At 44.2% G+C, this 22,280-nt stretch overlaps 1 protein-coding gene across 1 annotated transcript in view; it reads right to left on the reverse strand.

Moving 5' to 3' along the window:
* ANTXR1 (anthrax toxin receptor 1) overlaps positions 1 to 22,280 on the reverse strand; it is a 101,881-nt gene that overhangs the window by 60,408 nt on the left and 19,193 nt on the right. The window contains exons 9-12 of the mRNA XM_009999354.1: positions 17,252 to 17,312; positions 13,819 to 13,917; positions 3,381 to 3,450; positions 2,635 to 2,713 (exon numbers count right to left, since the gene is read on the reverse strand). Coding sequence (XP_009997656.1) covers positions 2,635 to 2,713; positions 3,381 to 3,450; positions 13,819 to 13,917; positions 17,252 to 17,312 — 309 coding nt within the window. The remainder of the gene's footprint in view (positions 1 to 2,634; positions 2,714 to 3,380; positions 3,451 to 13,818; positions 13,918 to 17,251; positions 17,313 to 22,280) is intronic.

Raw genomic sequence — 22,280 nt, forward strand, 5'->3', positions numbered from 1 at the left:
GTTGAAATCCCCTGGTATCTCTCCATCATTCCTGCATTTCCCACCCCTGACAGGGGGTCATTTTGACCAACATTTGACCAACTTGAGGGCACCTACCATTGTCCAGCCAGGTTTCCCACTGTTCCTGAGGAACCAACATGAGGGTGGGAGAGTGAGTTACATTGACCAAAACAAAACAATTCTCTTCTGTTCACTTGGTTCTGTCTTTTGTCCTTCTTTCAGGTAAAGCCTGCACTCTGAAAACTGAGCCAGCCCATGCAAAATGCCACAGTCAATGTTTTTTACCATCTGCAGAGAACGACAGCTCCATCTTTAAAGGCCACCCCTGCATGAGATGGGGAGTCAAACTTTGTCCTGACTGATCCTTCATGCAGACAGACCTTGCACTTGCAGTTTCAGCTGTTGGCTAATGTGCTTGGGCAAACTTCAGAGTGATACTCATCACAAGGCATTTAAGAAGGACTCCCATGTGTGACCAGCTCTTGCCTCTAAAAACTCATCTTGAATGTCCCAAGGAAGAAAACCAAAAGAAAATCCCCAAAGCCTGGACTGTTTAATCCCTCAGGCTTGAAAATAACTGGGTCAACTAAGAATTCAGATTCTCTTTTACATGGAGCCCTGAGATCACCTTTATGTGACTGCAACTCTTCCCAAAATGCACTTCAAAATAGAAATGCTGAAAGATCATCTGCAATAAAAGACTCACTCCCCAAAGTGAGTGTGGGGCTGCCACGTTAAGGCCCTGCCAATTGCCACTTAGGAAGCTTTTTGAAATTACATTCTAGACTCCTTTCCAAAACTGATTGTTTCTAAAACATGGCACAGAAAGGAAACCCCCTGCACTCATTGCTAGTTTGCACACAGGGAAGAAAACCTTTGGTTTTTCCCTGCTTGTTACCATCACTTCATTCCACAGTTTCCTGACTGTCCCAGTCCAGCTGCAGATCTTCAAATAGACCTGTCAGGTCTGAAGTCAATTAGACAAGTCACGTAGTGCACATTTTGTAAGTGTATTTCCAGAACTGCAGCCCTTGTAGTCTTAATTCAAGAGAAGACTGTAGTCTTGATAAACAGTTTCATCTTTAAAAAGAACTTGGAAAGGTAAACATCCCTACAAAGAGCCTGTTATCCCAGGAGAGACTTCCTCGATCAGTGAAGCCTGTGATAGAATTTCCAAAGCAGCCACTGACTGTCACTGCCCTCGGGTTTGGATGTAGGATCTGGGTTTGAATTCTGGCTGCCTAGCTGTGCTGCAAATCCAGTTGTGCAGTCTGGAGGCATCAGAGTAGCAGGCACTGCCATGAAGAGCTGGCATTTTCAATAGCTTCCTTACAGCTATTCAAACAATAGAAAAGGCACAGAGATTTCTTCTCCTACAACCTAGAAATATTAATTCTATCCCCAGAAGAAAGCATATCAGGAAGGAATATTTTTTGTCTAAAAATTCTTTCCTAGTTCTTGCCTCATATGAACAAAACATAGGAAAATGCTCCTGTAATTTGCTAACAACATGCAAGTGTATTTTTGTCAGTGAGCAAAGAGAACTTGAACCAAAAAAATTAACTAATACATTCCCTTATTTTAAGGAATAAGGGAAGTATTTGTAAGTTTTGGAATATGACCCCTCATGTAAGCTCTGAAAACTGTTTTTCTGTACAATCTTGTCCTTGTTGAACAAGTGGCACAAAAGACTTTTCTCATCTTGTGCATCAGCCTTTGTGGACCACAGAAGGCAGCTGGTAATGGGATGTTACACAATTTGGCCTTTCACTTCTTCTGTACAGAAACATGATGTGCCTTTACTGGGCAGAGAAAAGCAGGTTGTGGACAGATTCTCAAGTCTCTCTGGGAACACTACTCTGGCTTGGCTAAAAATAGATCAAGTCAGCACACAGGAAAAGTAAAGCAGCACCTCAACCATTCCCTGTACAGAAGACAGGTCTTCCCACAGTGAATGAAGCTGAATACACTGAAACATGAAGGACTGCTCTGAACTCAGACTGAATTCCTCCACTACCTCCTTTAGCACAAGTAATTTCATTATATATCCCCAACAGTCATGACTTCTCAGAAGCAGCATCTTCAGCAATACCATGAACTGTAAATCATCATCCTTCACCTGACTCCACTACAGAGCGAGCGCAGCAACACACTGCAGGCAGCAAAGGCCACCAGCTATAAGCTACTTCAGTGGAGAAACCCTCACACTTTTTTTTGCAACAATAGAGGTTTCCAGACAAAGGGTGTGATCACAACTGCCATGTGCCTTTCACAACGAGCAGCACAGTTGCTGGTGAGGAAACAGACCAGCAGACCTCCTTCTTGTTCACTTGTTCCAGGGACAAGCAGGCATAGACACCTCCAAGCCACTGCCTGCTAGTCCTGTTCTGGTCTGCATCCCACAGCAGATGCAGAGTCTGAGGTGTTCACTGAAAACTCAAGAGCTTTGCCATGTCATGGCACACACGACACACAAAATGTCCTGTTACCACACTCACCACCTCACCTTTAAATGAGGGACACAAGTCCCTTGCACACCAGGTTTACTCAACTTTGAAGCCCTAGTTCTAGTGTAATGAACATGAAGTACCACCTCCCTGCTGAATCACTTGAGGCACAGGAATCAACACTTACACAGTGTGTGCTGGAGATGATGACAGAGCTGGAGATGAAGCTCAGACCATCGTTCATACTGACTTGAAGAGCTGCTTCCCTGAAAAAAAACCACCACAAGAAACAAGTCAGGCCAGATAGCCCACAATCCTCTATTAGATAATAACCTCTGGAACCTGGGCTCCTGATGCACAGAAAAGCCTTTTGTAAAGGCTAATTTGTACTGCTAGTGCTCTCCCCTTTGTGCTTTGCTGCACAGCTGCCCAGTAAACCAAAAAGCACAAGAGACAATGTCAGAATTATCACAGAATCATGAAATGGTTTGGGTTGGAAGGGACCTTCACAATCATCTAGATCCAATCTAGATCTAGATCATCTAGATCCCTGCATGGGCAGGGACACCTCCCATCAGCCCAGGTTGCTCCAAGCCCCATCCAACCTGCCCTTGGACACCTCCAGGGATAAGCCAGCCACAGCTTCCCTGGGCAACCTGGGCCAGGCTCTCACCACCCTCACACCAAAGTATTCCCTCCTCATGTTCAACCTTCATCCCCCTCTCCCAGTTTTCATCCATCCCCCTCATCCCATCCCTCCCTGCCCTTGTCCCAAGTCCCTCCCCAGCTTTCCTGGAGCCCCTTCAGGCACTGGAAGCTGCTCTAAGGTCTCCCTGGAGCCTTAGATGCATGTAAGACCAGAATAGAGTGAGATGACACAGACCCATTTTCCCACAGGCAAAGTAAATATTTGAATACATAGAAAAAACATACATGCCAACTTCTTGTAGCACAGGTGCTGGGCAGAGTAAGTAGGTGTTTTCCACTACAAAAGGCTTCTCATCTGCAAAAAAGAAATACTGGGATTTATTACCTGATCAGTAATAAAGGCCTTAAACACCAAGCTTAAATAATGTTTTTCCTCACTCTTGAGACATAAACAAGGCAAGACACTGCATGAGGGACAACAAGCTACTCCCTAGCAGTTGTTCTTGAGGTAACTACAGGGATGCTTTTAGTCCACAGAGTTACAGGCTAAATATGAAGTCAGAGCAGGCAGCCTGCACCTCAGGAAGAAAAAAAAAAAATCAACACCCTGCATTTATGACCCCTGAGAAAGATGGGGAAAGGTGACAGCTGACCCCCCTTCCTCATTTCTTTGGTGCTCTGTGCTGTTGCTCTACCATGCCACACATCTGAGCGACAACAGAACTGAAGAGAGAAAGCTTTTGGAATGGTGAGAGTGAATGATCACAGCCAGTCTGTACAGGAGACTAGATGGAGTTGCAATAGATTACATGTAATTGGAAATAGCTGGGTTAAGAAAATTGTACATTACAGAAAATTTTGCACTTCAAGGCAGATTCATTTTAACCTAAATTAAACCTTCCAACCTAAATTATGCTATGGTGTTAAAAAGTGGAGTGAGAAAAAAGATCAACAGGCAATTGCCTGGAAAACAGGAACATCAGTTAATGCTCTTCTTTTGTAGACTTAAATTAGAACTTTCTAACTTCTCCCTGGTGACCAGAGAGATGGGGATCCCAAGGAACTTCCCAGCCCATTTGCCAGCTGCCTAGAGATGGGATAGGTTGGCAAGAGAACCAGGCAGAAAGGCTGTGTGGGTTTTGTTTTTTGGACTGGAAGCCACACATTCCTGCAGAAGGGGCTGATTCTGTTGAATTTCCAGAAGCATATCACTGCACCAGAAAGCTGTCTCCCAGCTGCACTAACAACCATCTCTAGAGCCTTCTAGGGATGTGCTTATGGACCTGAAATGAGCTGTTACCATGTATTACCAACTTCCTAAAATTTCCCAGTGGAAATTTTCATTTTGTTTGAAAGCCCCCCCCTTCTCCTGACATTTTTCTTTCCCTTAGCCTCCCAAACCTGTAGCTTTCAAACCTCATCTTCAATCCAAACTTCGCATTTTATCCCTATATACTTCAGGGTGGAAGAGACCATCACCCTATGGGGACATGTTGCTCCAGGAGCACGATTCATCACCACCTTGCTTTGCTGTTTGAAACAGCAAACCTGGGGACTCCAACCATCTACTTAAGTACCTGCCCAGGGGACACAACACTTGGCAACATGGAAGGAATGTTACAGGATCCAGTGCATCACTGAGAGAAAAAAGGAATAAAAAATCTAGGCTGCCTGGGGAGGTCACTGAGTCACCATCCCTGGATGTGTTTAAGGGTCGTTTGGATATGGCATTGGTGGAGATGGTTGAGGGGAGAACTTTGTAGAGTAGGGATGATGGCTGGACTCAGCGATCCCAAGAGTCTTTTCCAACCTGGATAGTTCTTCGATTCCATGAAAAGGAGTAAAGATAAAAGTTGAACCAAGTCATTCAGCCATCTGATGAAGAGCTGAGCTATTCTGCCTGTCTGGTCTTTGGTTTTTGAGGAAACTTGTGCAAGTTACAATTCCATTTAAGGTGCCAGTGGAAAGAGGAAAGCCAAGAGCAGCCACAAGCCAAAGAGAATGTGGCAACTGTCTCTAAAGCAACTTCTGCATCAGCTGTGAGCCTTGTTCTTTCTTCACTTGGTGCTGAGATGTATTTGTTCAGGTGGATGGTGTCTAATAATGATTAGGGCAAGAGCAGTAGAGCACAACTGATCCTGGCTCCATTCTCAGTCATCAGCTCCACAGGGTTCACTCAGAAGCACATTTTACTGCTGTGGATGAGGCATAAGAGATACAGACTACAAGTCTGTCCCCTCATATAGAAGCACCAAGTCAAATATTCTTCCCCCAGCATTCCGAAAGGAGAGCTCTCCACTGAACACAAAGCTTTAGAAAGCAGTAATATTGCTTTAGTAATTCTGATCACACAGTATAATCCCTACTTCATACTGATTTATTTCTCTGTTTTGGCAGCAATATAAAAGGTTATTTCCTCAGGCAGATTAGGAAATGTTTATTTTTGTACACCCCATTAAAAAAATTTAAATGGTAATTAGAAGTTGTAGCCTTCACTGTTGTTTTCTTAACATTACCAGCTTCCAGCAAATCCCATGTCTATATCCACACACTTGAAATTTTGGGTTACCACAGCAGTTATTTTGTTAAGGTCTGTCTGACACAGGCAAACAGCTGAAAGTGAAACATTTCACAGAATCATAGAATATTAGGGGTTGGAAGTGACCTCTGAAGATCATCAAGTCCAACCCCCTTGCCAGAGCAGGAGCAAAAAACCACACACAACTAGGTCCGATCACTCAGAAAGGCACCCAGGCAGGTCTTGAAAGTCTCCAGAGAAGGAGACTCCACCACCTCTCTGGACAGCCTGTCCCAGGGCTCTGTCATCCTCACAGTCAAGAAGTTCTCTCATGTTGAGGTGGAACTTCCTGGGCTCCAGTTGGAATCCATTGCCCCTTGTCCTGTCCCAGGGCACAAGTGACAAGAGGTTGTCTCCTCCTTCTTGCTGCCCTCAGGTATTTATAGACATTCATTAGATCCCCCCTCAGTCTTCTCCTCTCCAGACTGAACAGCCCCAGGTCACTCAGACTTTCCCCATCAGACAGATGTTCCAGTCCCTTCATCATCCTCGTAGCCTCTGTTGGACTCTCTCCAGGAAATCCCTGTCCCTCTGGAACTGGGGAGCCCAGAACTGGTTGCAATACTCCAAGTGAGGTCTCACCAGGGCCAAGTAGAGGGAGAGGGGAACCTTCCTCAATCTGCTGCAGACACTCCTCTTAATGCACCCCAAGAAACCATTGGCCTTCTTGGCCACAAGGGCACATTGTTGTCCCATGGAGAATTTGTTGTCTACCAGGACTGCAAGGTCCTTCTCCACAGAGCTGCTCTCCAGCAGATCATCTCCTAGCCTGTACTGGCATATTTTGTTGTTCCTTCCCAGGTGTGTGGTTTTCACAGACAGGCTTCACTTCTGCATCATGGCTCACCTACTGGGAGCAGTTTTCAAGCTTCTGGGAACCCTCTGAATCCCTGTTCCTGCCTGTTGGCCTGGAAAGTACCATATTCATGCTGCTCTCCCACAGTCTCACTGCAAGAACACATATGAACATTTCCACCATGCTCAACATTAGAAGCAATGTTTTCAGCACAGGGTGTTGCTTTGCTAGGCCCATGCCATCTAGAAGGTAAGTTCCTCAGGAAAAGAGAGGCAGGCAGCCAACAGGCATTGAAAGCACACACTGAAAGCAGGGACACAAGGCACAGAGCAGAGGCACTGGTTGCATGATCAGTTGGCATCGTGCATGGATGCGCAGTTTGGCAATGGAGTTACCAGTTCAGCCCAGCAGCACTTCCCACTGTGCACAAGGCAGATGAGTCTACAATTCTGTTCTCACCCTGATTTCTGAAGATACCATTAACTGCCATAAATCTATGACACTTTCTCAGCACACACATGCCAAGAGAATGAAGACCAATATTTTGTTTTCTCCTTTGCTAACACGGGCAGCAAAGGCCCAAGAATCCTCCATTCCAGCATCCACCAAAACAAAAGCTGGCTTAATTTTAAAAGGCCTTTTACTTAGATCTCATTAGCTTTGTTTTTCTTTCTCTCCCTTCCCACCTCCAACTTGCATTAAAGTTTATGCCTCTCTAGAAAGTTTATCAGAGTCCCAAGAGGGAACTCATGGCTGGCCAGGCTGGCTACAGGGAGAGATTATTTTGTTTGGAGAATGTTTGTGTTTCACCACAAAAATGAGTGACTATTTTCCTTTGCTCTAAACAAAAGAAGATCCATTTGGTTTGCATAACTCTGGCCATCTGACTCCTTCCTGGAAAACTTACATAGAGAAACCAAACAAAACAACACTTCTCATCTGCTATTGCATCTGTATCTGCAGGCTGCATTCGCAGGAACGCCGCACTGCTCGTCTGCTGCACAAGAGACTTGCTGTGTTCTCGTGCAGTAAAGAGACAGGCCTGAACGCTCCCAAGCTCTAGCTCTCGTGCCAAAATCTAAATTCTGTGGCTTGGACTCCTCTCAGCTGACAACACGAGTCGAAGAGCTGTGGCAGGCAGGGGCTGGAACTGCCTTTGCTGCCCAGGCAGTGATTTCTGTCCTGGGTTTGGCTGCATGGCTGTGAAGAAATCCCCTTGTCTTCTTCCACAGACTGACAGAAAGGATGCCCAGGCCTTGTTGCATCTCAGACACCACTTATGGGCAGAGCTTGGAATGAAATATTAAATACTTCTGCAGGAAATATTGCAATGCCTCACTTTTGAGAAAGTCTGCCCACGACTTGTTCCTTAGCTATGAGCCTCTAATCACTTCACCAAGTATAAGAAGGTTCTCACTGCATAAAACCCCCCCAGAGGACACTGCACTCAAGGGCAACTAGAACTAGTCAGTGCTGGGGCATAAACCACTTGGAGCAGGGTGCAGAAATAGGGAAGGGCCGAGGTACTTTCTACTGCTCAAATTCCTGTAATTTGCTACCCAGCTACACCTTTTAACAACTATCTGTAGCCTGTAGAATCTATTATTTCCAGCATTAGTGAACAGTTTCTTTTGCCATTAGCAGGGTGTAACCTTTTGGCCAGCCAGGACTTGTAGTACTTTCCAACCATAATAATAATAGCCTCAATATATGCACGATGTTTTCACACAGAAGAGCAACCCCCAATATGAGAGGTACAAAACCCCAAGGTCACCAAGACCGATCACAGTATTTTCTTTTAGCCATATTTTTATTTTAGCCTATTATTTTTAGCATATTCTTTTAGCCATATCTTAGCCAAGCTAAAATTAGCAGCCTTTTCTTTGGCCAGTGGCCAAGAACTGACTGGCATACTGAAAACTGACTGCAAAGATCCCTTAGAGAAGGGTTTAAGAAAGCACTGCCACTGCAGTATCACAAGTGCTGATGGTGGGACCCACAATATCAGCAAGATTTCAGTCCAGAAAAGGCTGCAAAAGCTGTCTGCCCAACTTCCCATATAGCACAGGCTAACAATTTCCTTCTGCTATCCCTGTATTTCTCATTTGCATTCAATTAAAGCACATCTCAGAAAATGCTTGGACCTGGTCTTCTGTTACTATAGGAGAGAAGCCTCTGGTCTACTAGTCTAGTGTAGCAAGATTGGGGGTGGGACTCTGGCTGCTCTCACATAAGACTCCCCCAGGAACATCTGTGCTAAGGAGGCTGTTCTCTGTACCTCAACCCCGCACACTTCCAGTGTCCCTTTGTCACCTCAGATGAGGCAAAACAGCTCCATAATTCTCTGCATGCCTACCAGAGCACAGCCTCTCTTTATCCAGGATGACTCCTCCTCTCATGCCACTCCTTGTGACAACTCTGCAAGCAAAGTTTTTATTTCAAACTCATTTTGTGGGGAGATAGGAATGTAGAAAGACACTGGAACACTCTCTGAGCTAGAGAAACTGCCAACAAGAAAGACCCATAAATAAAAAATGTTTAGTTAATGCTGTAATGAAAACCACACTGAGATCATGCTATAATTGCTCTGCTTTGTGTAGGGACACATGAGTTGCAAGGGCCAAAAGCCATTCAGAGCAGAGTTAGGGGATGGAGGAAGGAGAGATAAGCACAGAACAATGATTTCACATTCATAACAATCTCTAGATGGAGAGAAGGAATCTGGCAGTGGTCACTTTTTCTCTGATGGTTTCATCTGTTGCGCACACAGTTGTGCTCAACAAGCACACGTAGCTTCAAGACTACTAACAGAACTTGGCAAAGCACCAAACTGACAATTTGCTCGTGCTCACAACTGGCAGCTGTCACAACTGTGGGTGTCACAGTGACACATCCTCTTGGTCCCCCAGCAGCACAGAGGATAAAGAGGTGAGCATGGCAAAGCTCTCCACATTGCAGAGAGATTCTCCTCCTCACTCAGCCCAGGTTTCCTGACTGCTCTGTGCTTGTTCCTCCACACTTGGACAGCCTGGACAGCTGCAGAGAAGTCTGCTGGTTTTAAAAGTTCCCATGCTGCAATTTATTGGAGGCTAGGACAGCATTTGAGGGAAATGTGACCATTTCTCTTGTTCTCATATTCTTTGTCAAGCAATGACGTGGGCCACTCTTCAAAACAGGATGCCAAGCACACCTTGGCATATGACTTCAGCCAGGAGAAATTTGAGGCAAAGAAATTTGAGGAAATTTGAGGAAAAGATTCAGTGGAGGGTTAAAGTTACATGATCAAGTGGGAAAACTGGGATTAGAGAGTGGGAAAGCAAAGCAAAACAGCCCTGTCCTAAGAGCAAGCAGTCTGTGAGAAAGTAAAGATAGCCCAAAAGAAGTACTGAGCTGCTAGGAAAAAGGAAAGGTGAGGAAAATGGAATAACTAGCTTGGCTTTAAAAACAGATCATTTTCAGAAGGCATTTATTGAGTCATTTTGGGATGCAGTTCTCTAAACCATTCACTCTCTGATGCCTGACAGTCCTGCTTTCATTGTCTCTGCCTCATTTTCCCTCACTTCTGGTGCTCTGTGCTGAAAAAAATCAGGCTAGTTTGTGCAAAGGATCAGTTCTGGCCAAGCATTTAGAGCATTCACTAGAATGCAAAAGATGGAGCCCCACCTCCACTGTGGTGTTTGCCATTTCCTCACCAGTCTGTCATCTCTCGGCTCAGTTTAAATTGCCTAGGACAGAGTTCACCTCCATGCCCAGAACTATCTTTGCTGGATCCTGCACAATCTGGGCAGACAAAGACATTTTAGCACCACAAAGCAGTTATAAGTCATTGCACTGTATAATTACTTTTAACTCTGTGCAGTCTGAAACCAATTCTCCTAGGTCCTGCTGCTGGCAGAAAACACCCTGCTGTTGTTGAACATGCATCTGCTTACAGTTCTGCTCAGCCAAATATTCTTCATGGTTTCCACAGATGTTCCTTTTTTTTTTATCCCATAGCTATGAACACTGAGCTGATGCTCTCTTCACCTGCCACTTATTTCTGCCAATAATTCTAATAAAAATCTATTAGCTCATGCCCTTAACCTCAGCAACTCCTAGCTGTGCTGGTCTAATCTCATCTGGGATAATTTAAGGTTTCAGGAACTGTTGGCTTAGTGTTATCTTTAAAAATACCTCTCTCCCTGATACAACCAGAGGCTGGGAGGCTTCAAGCAAACAAAAACAGCTGAGCTATCCAATCTCCATAAGGTTTCCATAAAATTCTTATTCAGTTAACTCTAATGTTAAGCTCATTGCAGTGAAGTGCCAGAGAGGCACACAGAGAATGCAGGCTGGAGCTGCAGGCTCCAGTGAAGTAAAACACTAAAATACATTATCATCTAGAGCAGCTTAAAATTAACAGAGCCATAGCAGTTCCCACCAGGAGAGACTTGGGTTTGAGAGCACTGATGAGCACCTGCTGAGTTCCCTCAACAGATTGAACTAAAAAATTGAGTTTGAGGCCTCTTGCTTCCAGGTCACTGCATGAAACAATCCAGGGCTATGCAAAATTAATTGAGAGGTCTTGGTGCAGTGCCAAGAAGAATGAGCTCACTTTTCACCCATGCATCAATTCAGGACACAACTAATGCATCAGGTCAGAGGTGGGGAACATGTTTGGCTCTTCTCCTTGTTTTCTACAGTCATTTTGTGGACACAGGAAGACAGCTTCAAATAAAAACAGCCCAGGGGTTGTATAAGATAAGCTGGTACTGCCTAAGAGCTACTACAAAGTTATGATGACAGACACCACAACAGATTACTCAGCTAGACAAGCAGTCAGCACAAAAAAAGGCAGGAAGAAGTCTTCCTCCTCACCACCACCAGGTCAGGGTGTTTGAGAGTGAGGGAGTCTTATTCAGACTCTGGAATAGGAATAGGCTGCCCAGGGAGGTGGTTGAGTCAACATCCCTGGATGTGTTTAAGGGTCGTTTGGATGTGGTGTTGGTGGAAATGCTTGAGGGGAGAACTTTGTAGAGTAGGGATGATGGTTGGACTTGGTGATCCCAAGGGTCTTTTCCAACCTGAATGGTTCTATGATTATATGGTTCCAACCCTTGCATACAGTTCCCCTCATTGAAAACATTCCTCCCATTGACAACATTGAATGTTTTTGGGCCTCCCAAGACAGGACACACTGAAGAGCAGAAAGCTAATGGATAATGTTGTTAGTCCTGTGAAGACTTCAGGATGTTTCCAGGAATGAATGCTGTGCTCTGGGGAAGCTGAGCTGAGAAGGAATTGGGATGCAACAGCAGGTCACAGCTAACACAGCTGCAGGTCACAGAGGCAACTTTCAAGCTACTGACAAGAAGCAAGTAAATAGTCTTCTTCCAAAAGTGGAACGGCAAGCCCAGTGCTGGAAAAACTTAACATAGAAAAGGATAGCATGATCATCACTTCCCTGCCTCCCAAAGCTGGCAGAACAGTTGCTGCTTTTACTTTCCACTCAGGCCCAGCCAAGCTCCAGCAGAGTGATGTGGGCACTCATGACTTGCAACTTAAGGGGTTTCTGTCAGGCTGAGCAGTGGTCTTGTAACTCCTGTCACTTTCATTATACCTGTCCATATATTTCTTAGCCTAAAATGCAACTGCTTGAAAAATCCTCCACTGACATTTCTCTTGAACTGAAAGTAACTTCGCACAAAATGGAAATTTTCACCCAAATTGTATGTTTGGGATACCCAAGTTTTAACTGAAGAGGCAGCAGACAGGCAAACTAAGAATGCTACAAACTTTCAGCTTCCAGCAACTAAACCCAAAGGCTTTTTGGTTTGCACCACACAGCTTCAGGCTTTTTATGAAAAGCAAACTTCTAAATATTTGAACAGCAATTACATTTCCATTGGAACCTTCCGGGTGGATGGAGAGGGGAAGGTTTCCTGCCCAGTTCTAGAGACCTACAAGAGACTTTATAACACGTCATCCAAACAAAACTTTGGCTCTGAACATTGGGGAGAGACCAAACATGGTTCAACACCTAAATACAGTCATGAACCAAATTTAAGGAGTTCTGGCCACATGTCAGGTTTGGGTCCAATTTTATAGAGCTTAAAAGGAAAAGCATGAATTTGTGGTTGCCTCTGCTGTTCTTTTTTGAAAGCCATCTCTTTCTTGTTCATATACCTCCAGCACTTCTCTCTGGGCTGCATGGAAATGCCTCGAAAGCAGTTTATTCACCATATCCCCCCCACCCCAGTGCTTTTACTCAGATCCCTTTCCTTCCCTGTTTCCCCATCCAATATCACTTGCTCCTGCCTGGACACATAGCCCTCCAGCTTCTGCTCTTAATCTCCTCAACACCCACCGTATCTGAATTAAACAACAATGAACCAGAGGCAGCCAAGTTTTCTGCTTAATGACACAACTGTTGGGAATTCCATAACTTGCCCAGTAGAGAGGGGGCCAACAGAACAGTTCAAGAGCCCTTTGGGGCACATCACACACACTCACTGCCCTGTGAACACCCCTGAATGCTCAGTGGCATTCCCCACAGGGCAAACAGCCTTAGCAAACTTCTCCCCTGCTCCAAAGAGCAAATTACACCAATGCTCAAAGCACAAGCAGGTCCCACATTGAGTCATTAGACCTCCACGTGTAAAAACTAACTCATTTTATACTCAAAAGGGTCAGAACCACCTCCAAAATGATCAGGCAGCTTCTGAATAGATTCCATGTTAGTAAACATGAATTCTAAGCTATCTGGTTGCCTGTGTGCATTTGCAGGCAAGCCAGATGAGAACCAAAGTGTCATTAGTTCTTCCAGCTAAATGGCTCTTGGTACATTTCACAGAAGTTCAGACACTCAGGGTTTAATTTACTGTTACTTGCTGCTTCTGCTTGCTGAACTCTGGAGAGGAAAAGTCTTTCCAAGCTGCATCCCCAGAAACAGAGCAATGCCTTAGCCCCTGGTCCAACAGAGCTTCCAGCAAAAGTGTTTATTTAAGCTGCATGACCTGGCCTAGTAAGTACCACAAAATACAGGTAAGGAGAGAATCAGACCTCACACTACATGCTTAACTCAGCAAGACACACACAGATACTCTCTTGACAGGCAAGTTTATTCTCTTCTATATTTTGTCCCCTCTGCTGCTTATCTGTTCACATACTTGGTGTCAGAGTCACAGCATACATTACATCATCACCAGCAGTTTTCCTCTAAATAAATAATCTTTGTCACGCTGCAAATGTAATAGCTCTTCATCCCACAATTAATGCCTTCACAGTCAACATACTTGAAGACTCAAAATGTTTTGCAAGCAAATGCCTGCGAGCAGAGAGTCAGAAAACAATAAATCAAAGCAGCTTACTGAGAGTGACTGTGTCATTGATCCTGAAGCTGCAGAGCACTCTGTCAACGTTACGGGCATGTCGGAATCCGTTGCCTCTCACCACAACCTGAAACGACTCTGTAGCAAAAGAGAGGGAGAATTATTCATACACAGCCAGGCAAAGAATGGTCATTTCTATAGGCACGTATGTGAAAAGTTTTTACTTGAGATCTCTTGAGCTAAAATTTGCAATTTAATAATTTTTAAGCTTCCAAATTGTTAGAAATGGAACTTCCACTCTCTCGGTATCCAATTTCAACTTGAGTTTTTAGAAGCAGGAAATAATACCCAGCAGAAACATTTTGACTGACCTGCAATGAAAACACTAACCTTCAGATACACTGAGCCCTCCCCTCCCCAGGTTGCCATCTTAATGGCAGAGAGTTTTGGCTGAAGAAAGGCAAAAGTATTTTTTTCCCAGAACAAAAATAAATCTTCCAATGATAAATAACCTGGAGAAGTTCAAGTGCTGTTTTCCCAGGTAATTGCAAGATGGTATCAGTTGCCATGAGTTTTGTCACATCCTGCCCTACTAGCCTGTACAGTGACTGCCAGCCTTGGGCTGGACTCATTTCCATACCATGACAGAGGAGATCATCAACCCATAGGCTTTGTCTCTGGACAAAGGCCACACTCTGTGGGCATCTCCCCAAGTTCTCCTCTTTGCTGTTCTTCCAGATCAGTTCTACAAGGTCACCGGTTGCAGCACAAGCAGGAAGCATCAAGGACAGTCAGTTACACTTGAGCCCTGAACAGAGCTGTCCTTTTTGAAGCAAGGGCTGAGCAATGAGATCACATCCTCACAAGCCTTTCACACTACTCTCTAATGTCCCTACTTCAGCCTAGCACTGGGAAAGGTTTATGAACTTCCTGCAGCCACCAGCATGAAGACTGCCTTGCAAGGAAAGCACCATTTTCAGACTCTCAGATTTCAAAACAGGGCCATAGTCCCAGAAAAGGTCTGGCAGTAACACAGGGACTCAAACTCTGCAGTTCCCCATGGAGAGGGAAACAGCCCCCACAATTCCTCTTACTATCTAGGAGAGGCACTCATTGATGTTTCACTGGTGAATATGGTTGGAACATACAATGTTTCACCATCCAAGACAATCCAGGAGGAATCTCAGTGCATCAGAAACACCACCCTGGTTTGAAAATTCCCAGGAGCAACAAGGAATCCAGCTTTTGCAGATTCAAAGTTTTTGACTTGCACTTTACAGTCCCCATCTTCTTTCATCTCCCTTAAGGACTCATGCACTGTACTTGTGAAAATAAGCAGATTTGCTCTGGAATCTGGGCTGTCTTCCAGGTCCCGCTCATTTACAGCCAAGCTGCAAATCATCCCACTACATCTAGCCAGGGCAGCTGCCTCACAGGCCCATTATGTGTTGTCCAACAGTATTTAGGAGGAATGGGGGAGAAGAGCTCTGTTCTGGAGTGTGGGGGCTGATGATACTCTAAGAGAAATCACAGAAGTCTCAGCTTCTGGGGAATGAGAGTTCAAATACAGTCAAAGAGCAGCATATCAATGATGTCAGGTTAAGCATGGGGATCCTGCCACCGCTTGAGACTGAAATGAACAGGTACATTATGCACCCTGCAAATCTGTACTGATGCAAACCCAAATCACCAAGAAATGGGCATTTCAGAATGCCATCTTGCTGCTGAACTTCATGACCAGTATCTGAGACCAGTCTGCAGTGCAAGAGTGGTGTCAGGTAGCACTGAGTCCTCCTATTCTCTCTCATGTTCTCAAAAATGATTACCACTCTTCAAGGATGTTGTACAGACACAAGAAAACCTGAGGTACCTGAGCTATATTTGCAAAAACTTGTCAAAAAGACACTAATGCACTTTCATTTTCCATGACATTAGTCTCAAAGTCCTAAGTGATATAATCAGCTGCAGTTCCAGAGGATTTGTCCACATTTGGAGATAAGGCCTTGAACTGAGCAGCTGTTGGGATTTTTCAAGGTTAATATTGTCCCTCTTGTGAAGTACTGGCTGAATTCCAGTGTTAATGGTTTCTAGAAACCTCTGGAATTTCTGCTTTGCTGGATAGAGCCACACATTGCCTCTGCATTCTCATTAAGACATAATGAATGGGAATGATAAGGTCTATATGCAACTGACAAGCACATTAGAAAGTGTTGGATGGTTATCAATGATGATTATAACTCATCCTCTGACTTACAACAGCATGTAAGCAACACTGTTTATCATTTGCATAAGCATGCAAATGTATTCTGTAAAAAACATTTTTTAATAAGTGTGTAAAGTCAATCTGAATCTTCCTACAATTTCATTTCCCTTCCCAAGCATTTATGGAACATCACTGCACTTTATCAGGAACTGTCATGACAATAAACATCTACCATCCTGAAGTAGACAGAGACCTGTTTTGGAGCCTTTTTTAACACAGGAACTATTCAAATGGCCAGCCAGAATGAGAAACAGATGACCAAGTACTATAATTCAAGCCAATTATGCCACCCTGGCTTCAAAAATCAAAATCACTGTAGTGGCACACGTGGAATGCAAAACTGATGCCTGGTACTTCTTGGGCATTTAGCCTGCTGTCCTGCATATGTTAGGAAAGTGTGACTACCTCTGTATGTTTATGTATATGGGCAGTTGCTCCAGGAACAGGAGATGCAGGAAGGAGGATTAAAGCAGCTGCTTTGGAAGGGAAAACAAAATAGTAATGACAATTGGCTTTCTTATTTGCACTACTGAAGAACAAGGCAGATGCAGACCTTGTCAGGGACCTGTCTTTCTCCACAAATCTCAGCTCTGCTCCCAACTTCTCTGCTTAATGAAAAGTTACACATTGAACAGCCAGTTGGGGTACACTTCATAAAATGTGAGGAATTCTCAGGAAGCAGATGGAAGAGTCTAGATGGAAGAACCAGCACACAAACAGGGCTCAGAATGATCCAATCGAGTCAGCGAATGATAATTTAGTCCCCACAGTCACTGTCTTGACCCCAAATACCTAAGAAACGTTCAAATATTAGAAGCTTTTAGATCAAAGTGTACTCATTTGACTTTCTTGCCAGTTTCCAAATCCTCTGAGATGATGAATCTGCAAAACTCTAAAGCTAATCAGAGTCTTATTTTCTGATTTGTTTTGTAATTTTGCAGCATATCTACTTCAAGTTTGGCACAGTCCAAGTAAGACAGACTGGTTTGACTGAAGAGCAGTTAGGCAGAACTATCCAATTCAAGCCTTTTCTGTAAGAAAATCCCTTTGGGCATCATTTGGCAGAACAGGGAAACATGCAAGGTGAAAAAGACATTTGCCAAAAAAAAAGCCAATTCCATTTAATTTTGCATTCTACAGCAATTAGAAATGGACAGGAAAATGTCTTTTTAGGCAATAAGAACAACCAAGGCCTCTGTTTATACTCACCTCCAGCACATATACTGGAAGGCTCTGCTGCCAGAATTTCTATACAGGATTTCTTCAAAATCTACAAGACAGAAAAAATATCATGAAGCACCTCAGACTTGTTTGTACAGAAATACAAATTTGACAGTGTGAGACAGATAGTGCACTTGTTCTCTTGCAAATGCTTAACTCAGTGTTGCACTTCGCACTCACTTCACAACTCTGCCAGCTTAGCTTTCCACCACAAGCCGTTCCCACTGGTGTTCCTGCTCTTCCAAGCTGTTGCTCTGGAGGAAGGCAGTGGATCTGATGCCCTCCAGCACAAGCTTCCTTTGTCTGTGGTGTGGGTGACTATGCAGACTATGAGCTGTAACAACTAAGGTGCACTCTGAAGGGCTAGACATGTCCTGACCCTCACTTTACAGTCCTACCTCCCTCCCCAAAATTACTCTGCAGCCCAAAACTGCAAATAAAGCACCCCAGGTATAAGCTAAGCTGTTTACCCCTGCACTAAAACATCCTAGAAATATCTACATAGCCAATTCTCAAGTCTAATCATAAAGGTCCAAACTTCTAAAGTGTTTAACCTGATTGGTGAGAGCACACCTGAGTGCATCCTCAAAGTTGCACTGTGATTTCCAATTATACGGATAAATGTTCTTTACTTAAACCACACTTCAGCAGTTGTGTCTTCATAAGGGTCAGCACTGCCTTTGACCATTCCACACGCAGACAGTGATTTACACAGAGGCTTCAGCCCCAGGCTTGGCAGGCTGCTTGCCAGGCAACACTACAGCTGGATACTGTTCATTCCCATAGGGTGCTAAAATTGCTGAAGCTGCTCTTTGCACACAGCAGCCTCTCTCCTGCTTTGAAGACCAACTCCAGTTCTTCACTGCACACACTCAGCAAACTTCTGAGTGTCTGTGACCCCCTGCAAGAACAGCAGCAGTGCCCAAGAGCTCTGGGTGTTCAGCACTGGGCTGAGCAGCCCCTAGACAAGGCAATACTGATCAGAATTTAGGTCAGCTCCAAGAGGCAAGTAAATGTCAGCCAAGCATCATGACTCAAATCCAACATGAAAATTATTTTCCCAACTTTAAATTGAAACATCTGTAAGGGAAGAACAGTAACCAATACAATAAATTATGTACAAAAAATACAGTAAATTTTTTTCTGCACAATCATGGTTCTCTGCCTGAAATACCCAAATGCAAAAGGTACAGATAGAGCCATGATTTATTTGTTAAGACTTTTAAAGAAAAGTTTGAGTTACTCAGAAGCAGGGAAGGTAGAGACTGAAAGAGCACCAAGGGACTGAAGGAACCAGGACCATCTGAGCTGCTGGCAGCCTGACCAGTGAGGAGAAAGATTTGCAGGAACAAGGTTATACAGGAACTGTCAAGTGGAAAAAAAGAGAAAGTCAACAGCTGAGAACAGACTGACAAGCACTAAAAGAATTTGAAAGGCAGAATAAGGAAAATACACAAAAAATAGAGGACTGTAAGATACTTCCAAAGTATCCATCTGCAGCTACCCATCCATCCACCTCCTGTCAGTCCTCTCCCACCCACCCCTCACCCAAATCAAGCTTCTCCTTCTCTGAAGATAAAGCATTTTTGTCTCACAGTGACAGCTAGGGACAACTAAGAGTTGATGTTTTCCCAAGGATTTTGTTCTCCATCATTAAGAAGAGAATCTTTTCACATTTTTCCACATTCCCCCTTAGATTCTGTTCCCCTCTCCCTCAGCATCCCTAAACATTTTAATATGTATTTCTCCTCCTCGTTGCCTTTCAGCAATGAAGTGAAAGAGGAAAAACAGGCAAAGAAGTTGGAGAACAAACGCATGAAAAACATAATACTTTCATTAAAAAAAAATCAACTAAAACCTCAGATGATTAAGTTTGAAATTCATTACTTCTACAGTCATTTGCAAACATTCATGCTGTAAGCCAACTTGGACACGGGGTGGAATAGCAGGTGTCTCAATTAGATGATGCAGAGCTCCCTTCCAGTCCAATCCCTTTGACTATAAAAAGCTGGCCTTAATGGCTTTTTACAGTGCCAACTGCAATATTTACTTTGATTTAGAGTAAGTTTCCAATGCTCAAAGCACCCACCCTAAGTCAAAGTGAAAATGTGGCAGCAGTAACTATTGCAAAAAAATTCCTTTATGTCTCTTTCTCATTATAGAAACACATTCAAAAAGGACTTCAACATACTAATCCTAGAAGATTTCATCAAATCTCCTGTTCCTCCATTTCCTGAGGACTGCACAGCCCTGTGTGGGCTGTGGGTGCACTTCACTCACTGCAGACTGACTCCCCAGGACAGCAAAATAACATGTCAGAGTGGTGATGCAATCCCCCAGCTGAGTGCCTGTAAACTGCTCCAACAGCCTACGTGGGAGAACTGACTCCACAGCCTCCTCTTCTCAGGGAGAGCTACAACACTTCTGGTTTACTTGGTAACTAACTGCAGGCCTGAAGGCAGGTTTTCCTTGGCAGCCATGCAGACAAGGAACCGAAGCACGTGCTTGCCCTTGGTGAGGAAGCAGACCCACGGCCTTCAGCAGCACACAATGACCAAGCTCAGATTGCTCCTGGGAGCATCTCTCATTAATATTTATTGACATGTCAAATAAAAAATGCAACACATCCTTGTGGAAGCATGGCTTTATCTGTCACAGCTCTCCAGCAACTGCATTTAGTCCTACCTGTGACTAATTAGAGCTTTCTGCCAGACAATGCAGTAAAGGCCAAGAACAGGAGAGGCCCTGCCGGTCACCTGGGCCCTTTTAGAAACAAAGGGAAGAAGGGGAGGGAAATTCTGCAGCTGCTGGAAGCTCCCCTTTGGTATTCTTGGCCACAAGCATGCAGACAGATTATTTCACCACAGCAGCTGCTTACTTTTTGTAATTTTTTTTTCACCAAATTTGGGAATTCTAATTAGCAAACAGGATACTGAAGTTTAATAAAAGGTTACAGCCTAATCAGTGTTAGTGTGAATGAGTTATAGTCTGAGGCTAGGTACTCTTTATCAAGCTCTGTTGAATTATTAAGTAAGAAAGCCTGTTGCCAATTACAAAAAGTAATTCATTTATTGTTTCCTATCCAATAATATCTGTATGAGCTAAGTCAAATAAACATATTTAAGTCCTTTCTAAAGATGCACTTGGGGGAAGAAAGAAGTAGAAAGCACTAAGAGTAATGAAACACACTACACAGTTGAGGCTGTGGGTTCATATCCTTTGCTTATGCAGCTAAAGAAGCTCAAGGTGTTGCCTTTCTCTTTGGCTTATGTAGAAAGCCTGGCTCTGACAGAAGGCAGATTCAGACCATTTATGTGAATCTCCTGCTCCAAATTGCTCTCTGGAGATTCTACCCTTCCTTACTAGCTGAAGAAGCTTGCAGACCCAGCTTGCTGCCCCTGGGCAGCTCACGCTGCACAGCAGCAAGGCTGGCAGATGTTATGTGTGTTTTGCAGGGTTTGCACACACATGTATCTTGCAAAGGAAGTAACTTTCATCCCATGCTCCATTTCTGGGGCCTCAGCCCCTCTCCTTGCACCAGGGAGTTTATCTCTTTGCAAGTGAAGTTAGAACAGCTAACTCAGGATGCTTTTACAAAGCATCACTACGTTTCTCATACTTCACCCACCAGACACTTTACATCAAGTTCTCCCAAAAGTTACCCCACTACAGGTGGCCAGCACTGCACTTTGTCCCAGAAATCATCTGTGTAACACAACGTGTTCAGCAGCAATATCCTCCCAAGCTAAAACTTCCTGGGGTGAAGGAGCACACCAAACTGCCACATCCATTTGAAGAACCTGAAAAATATTGAGGGTAGGTGAAGACCATTGCAAGATGATCCAAAAGGAGTACACAGGAAATGAAGCCTAAAAGGATGAATCATGTTCATAATTTACACAGATAGGAGACAGTCTCACAGGCTAGTTCATACTACTCCATTTCTTGTCCATTAGAAGTGCTGCACAAGGCTTCCTGTAGCTCAGTCAGAGAATCCTAAGGGCCCCATGATTACACCTCCCTTTGAGATGAGCCCCAAGCTTGTGCCACTGTTTACCACATGGCAAGGATCAAGGAGTACTCCTGTTCCAAGTGACTGCTGTTCTACTCAGTTTCTGTTAAAGGCTCAAAGCAAAGCCAGACAGGATCCCATCCTGACTATCACATTGCTTCATGTTCCATTGCCTCCAGCACTCCTACCAAAGACATACTGAGCAGGAGGTATAATTCGAGTTTCAGGTTTTCCTTCTAAGATTTGCTTCATTTGCTTTAAATTGACAGGTCATGCTCTGCAGAAATTTTCACAGCAAAGAAAAATGTAATAAATTACTTCAGTTGCTTTCATTTGTTTCCCAGCTTACAGCAATCAGACATCTGTTTCTCTACCAAATTCTGCCCTCCTAACGAACTCAAAATCCCCTTTAAACACCAGAGAAGTTGGAGTTTTAGCAGTGCCTCTTTCACTATGGAGGAGACAAAGCAATTGGTATTATTTGCTTAATAAAAAAGTCACACAGCAACTCACAGGAGAGAAAGGACCGAAACCTACAGTGCACTGAACACCTTCAGCTCTAAATTTAAGAAATCTGTTTTTAAGCATGACTTCAGCAAGGGCCTATATTTAAGCACAGCCAGAATAGCTTGGTGGTGCTCAGTGAGAGGCAGGTCTCCTCAGAAAGCACCAAGCAGATGTCCCTGCAGCCGCTAGCTTAAAGCTTGCCGGCACCCACAAAAAAGGAAGGGCAGGTACACTGAACATTTGCAGACCCACCACCCTGAACATTTTTGCTCAGCAGATGTAGAGGCCCAGCAGAGGCCAGCCTAAGCTCCACCACTCCCAGCTCCCACCCTCTTCCTCTTTCCAGAGGGACCTGCACATCTACCACCTCTGCACAAAGATGTACTCAGGACAAGGGAAGGAGCAAAGAGCCAGGACACCTCAGCAGGACTACAGGACAGTTTACACCAAATCACTGCAGGTCAGAACAAACTCAGGTCTTCATATCTCTAGAATTAT

Source organism: Chaetura pelagica, unplaced genomic scaffold (assembly GCF_000747805.2).
Source record: "Chaetura pelagica isolate M959 unplaced genomic scaffold, ChaPel_1.0 scaffold526, whole genome shotgun sequence".
Lineage (NCBI taxonomy): Eukaryota > Metazoa > Chordata > Aves > Apodiformes > Apodidae > Chaetura > Chaetura pelagica.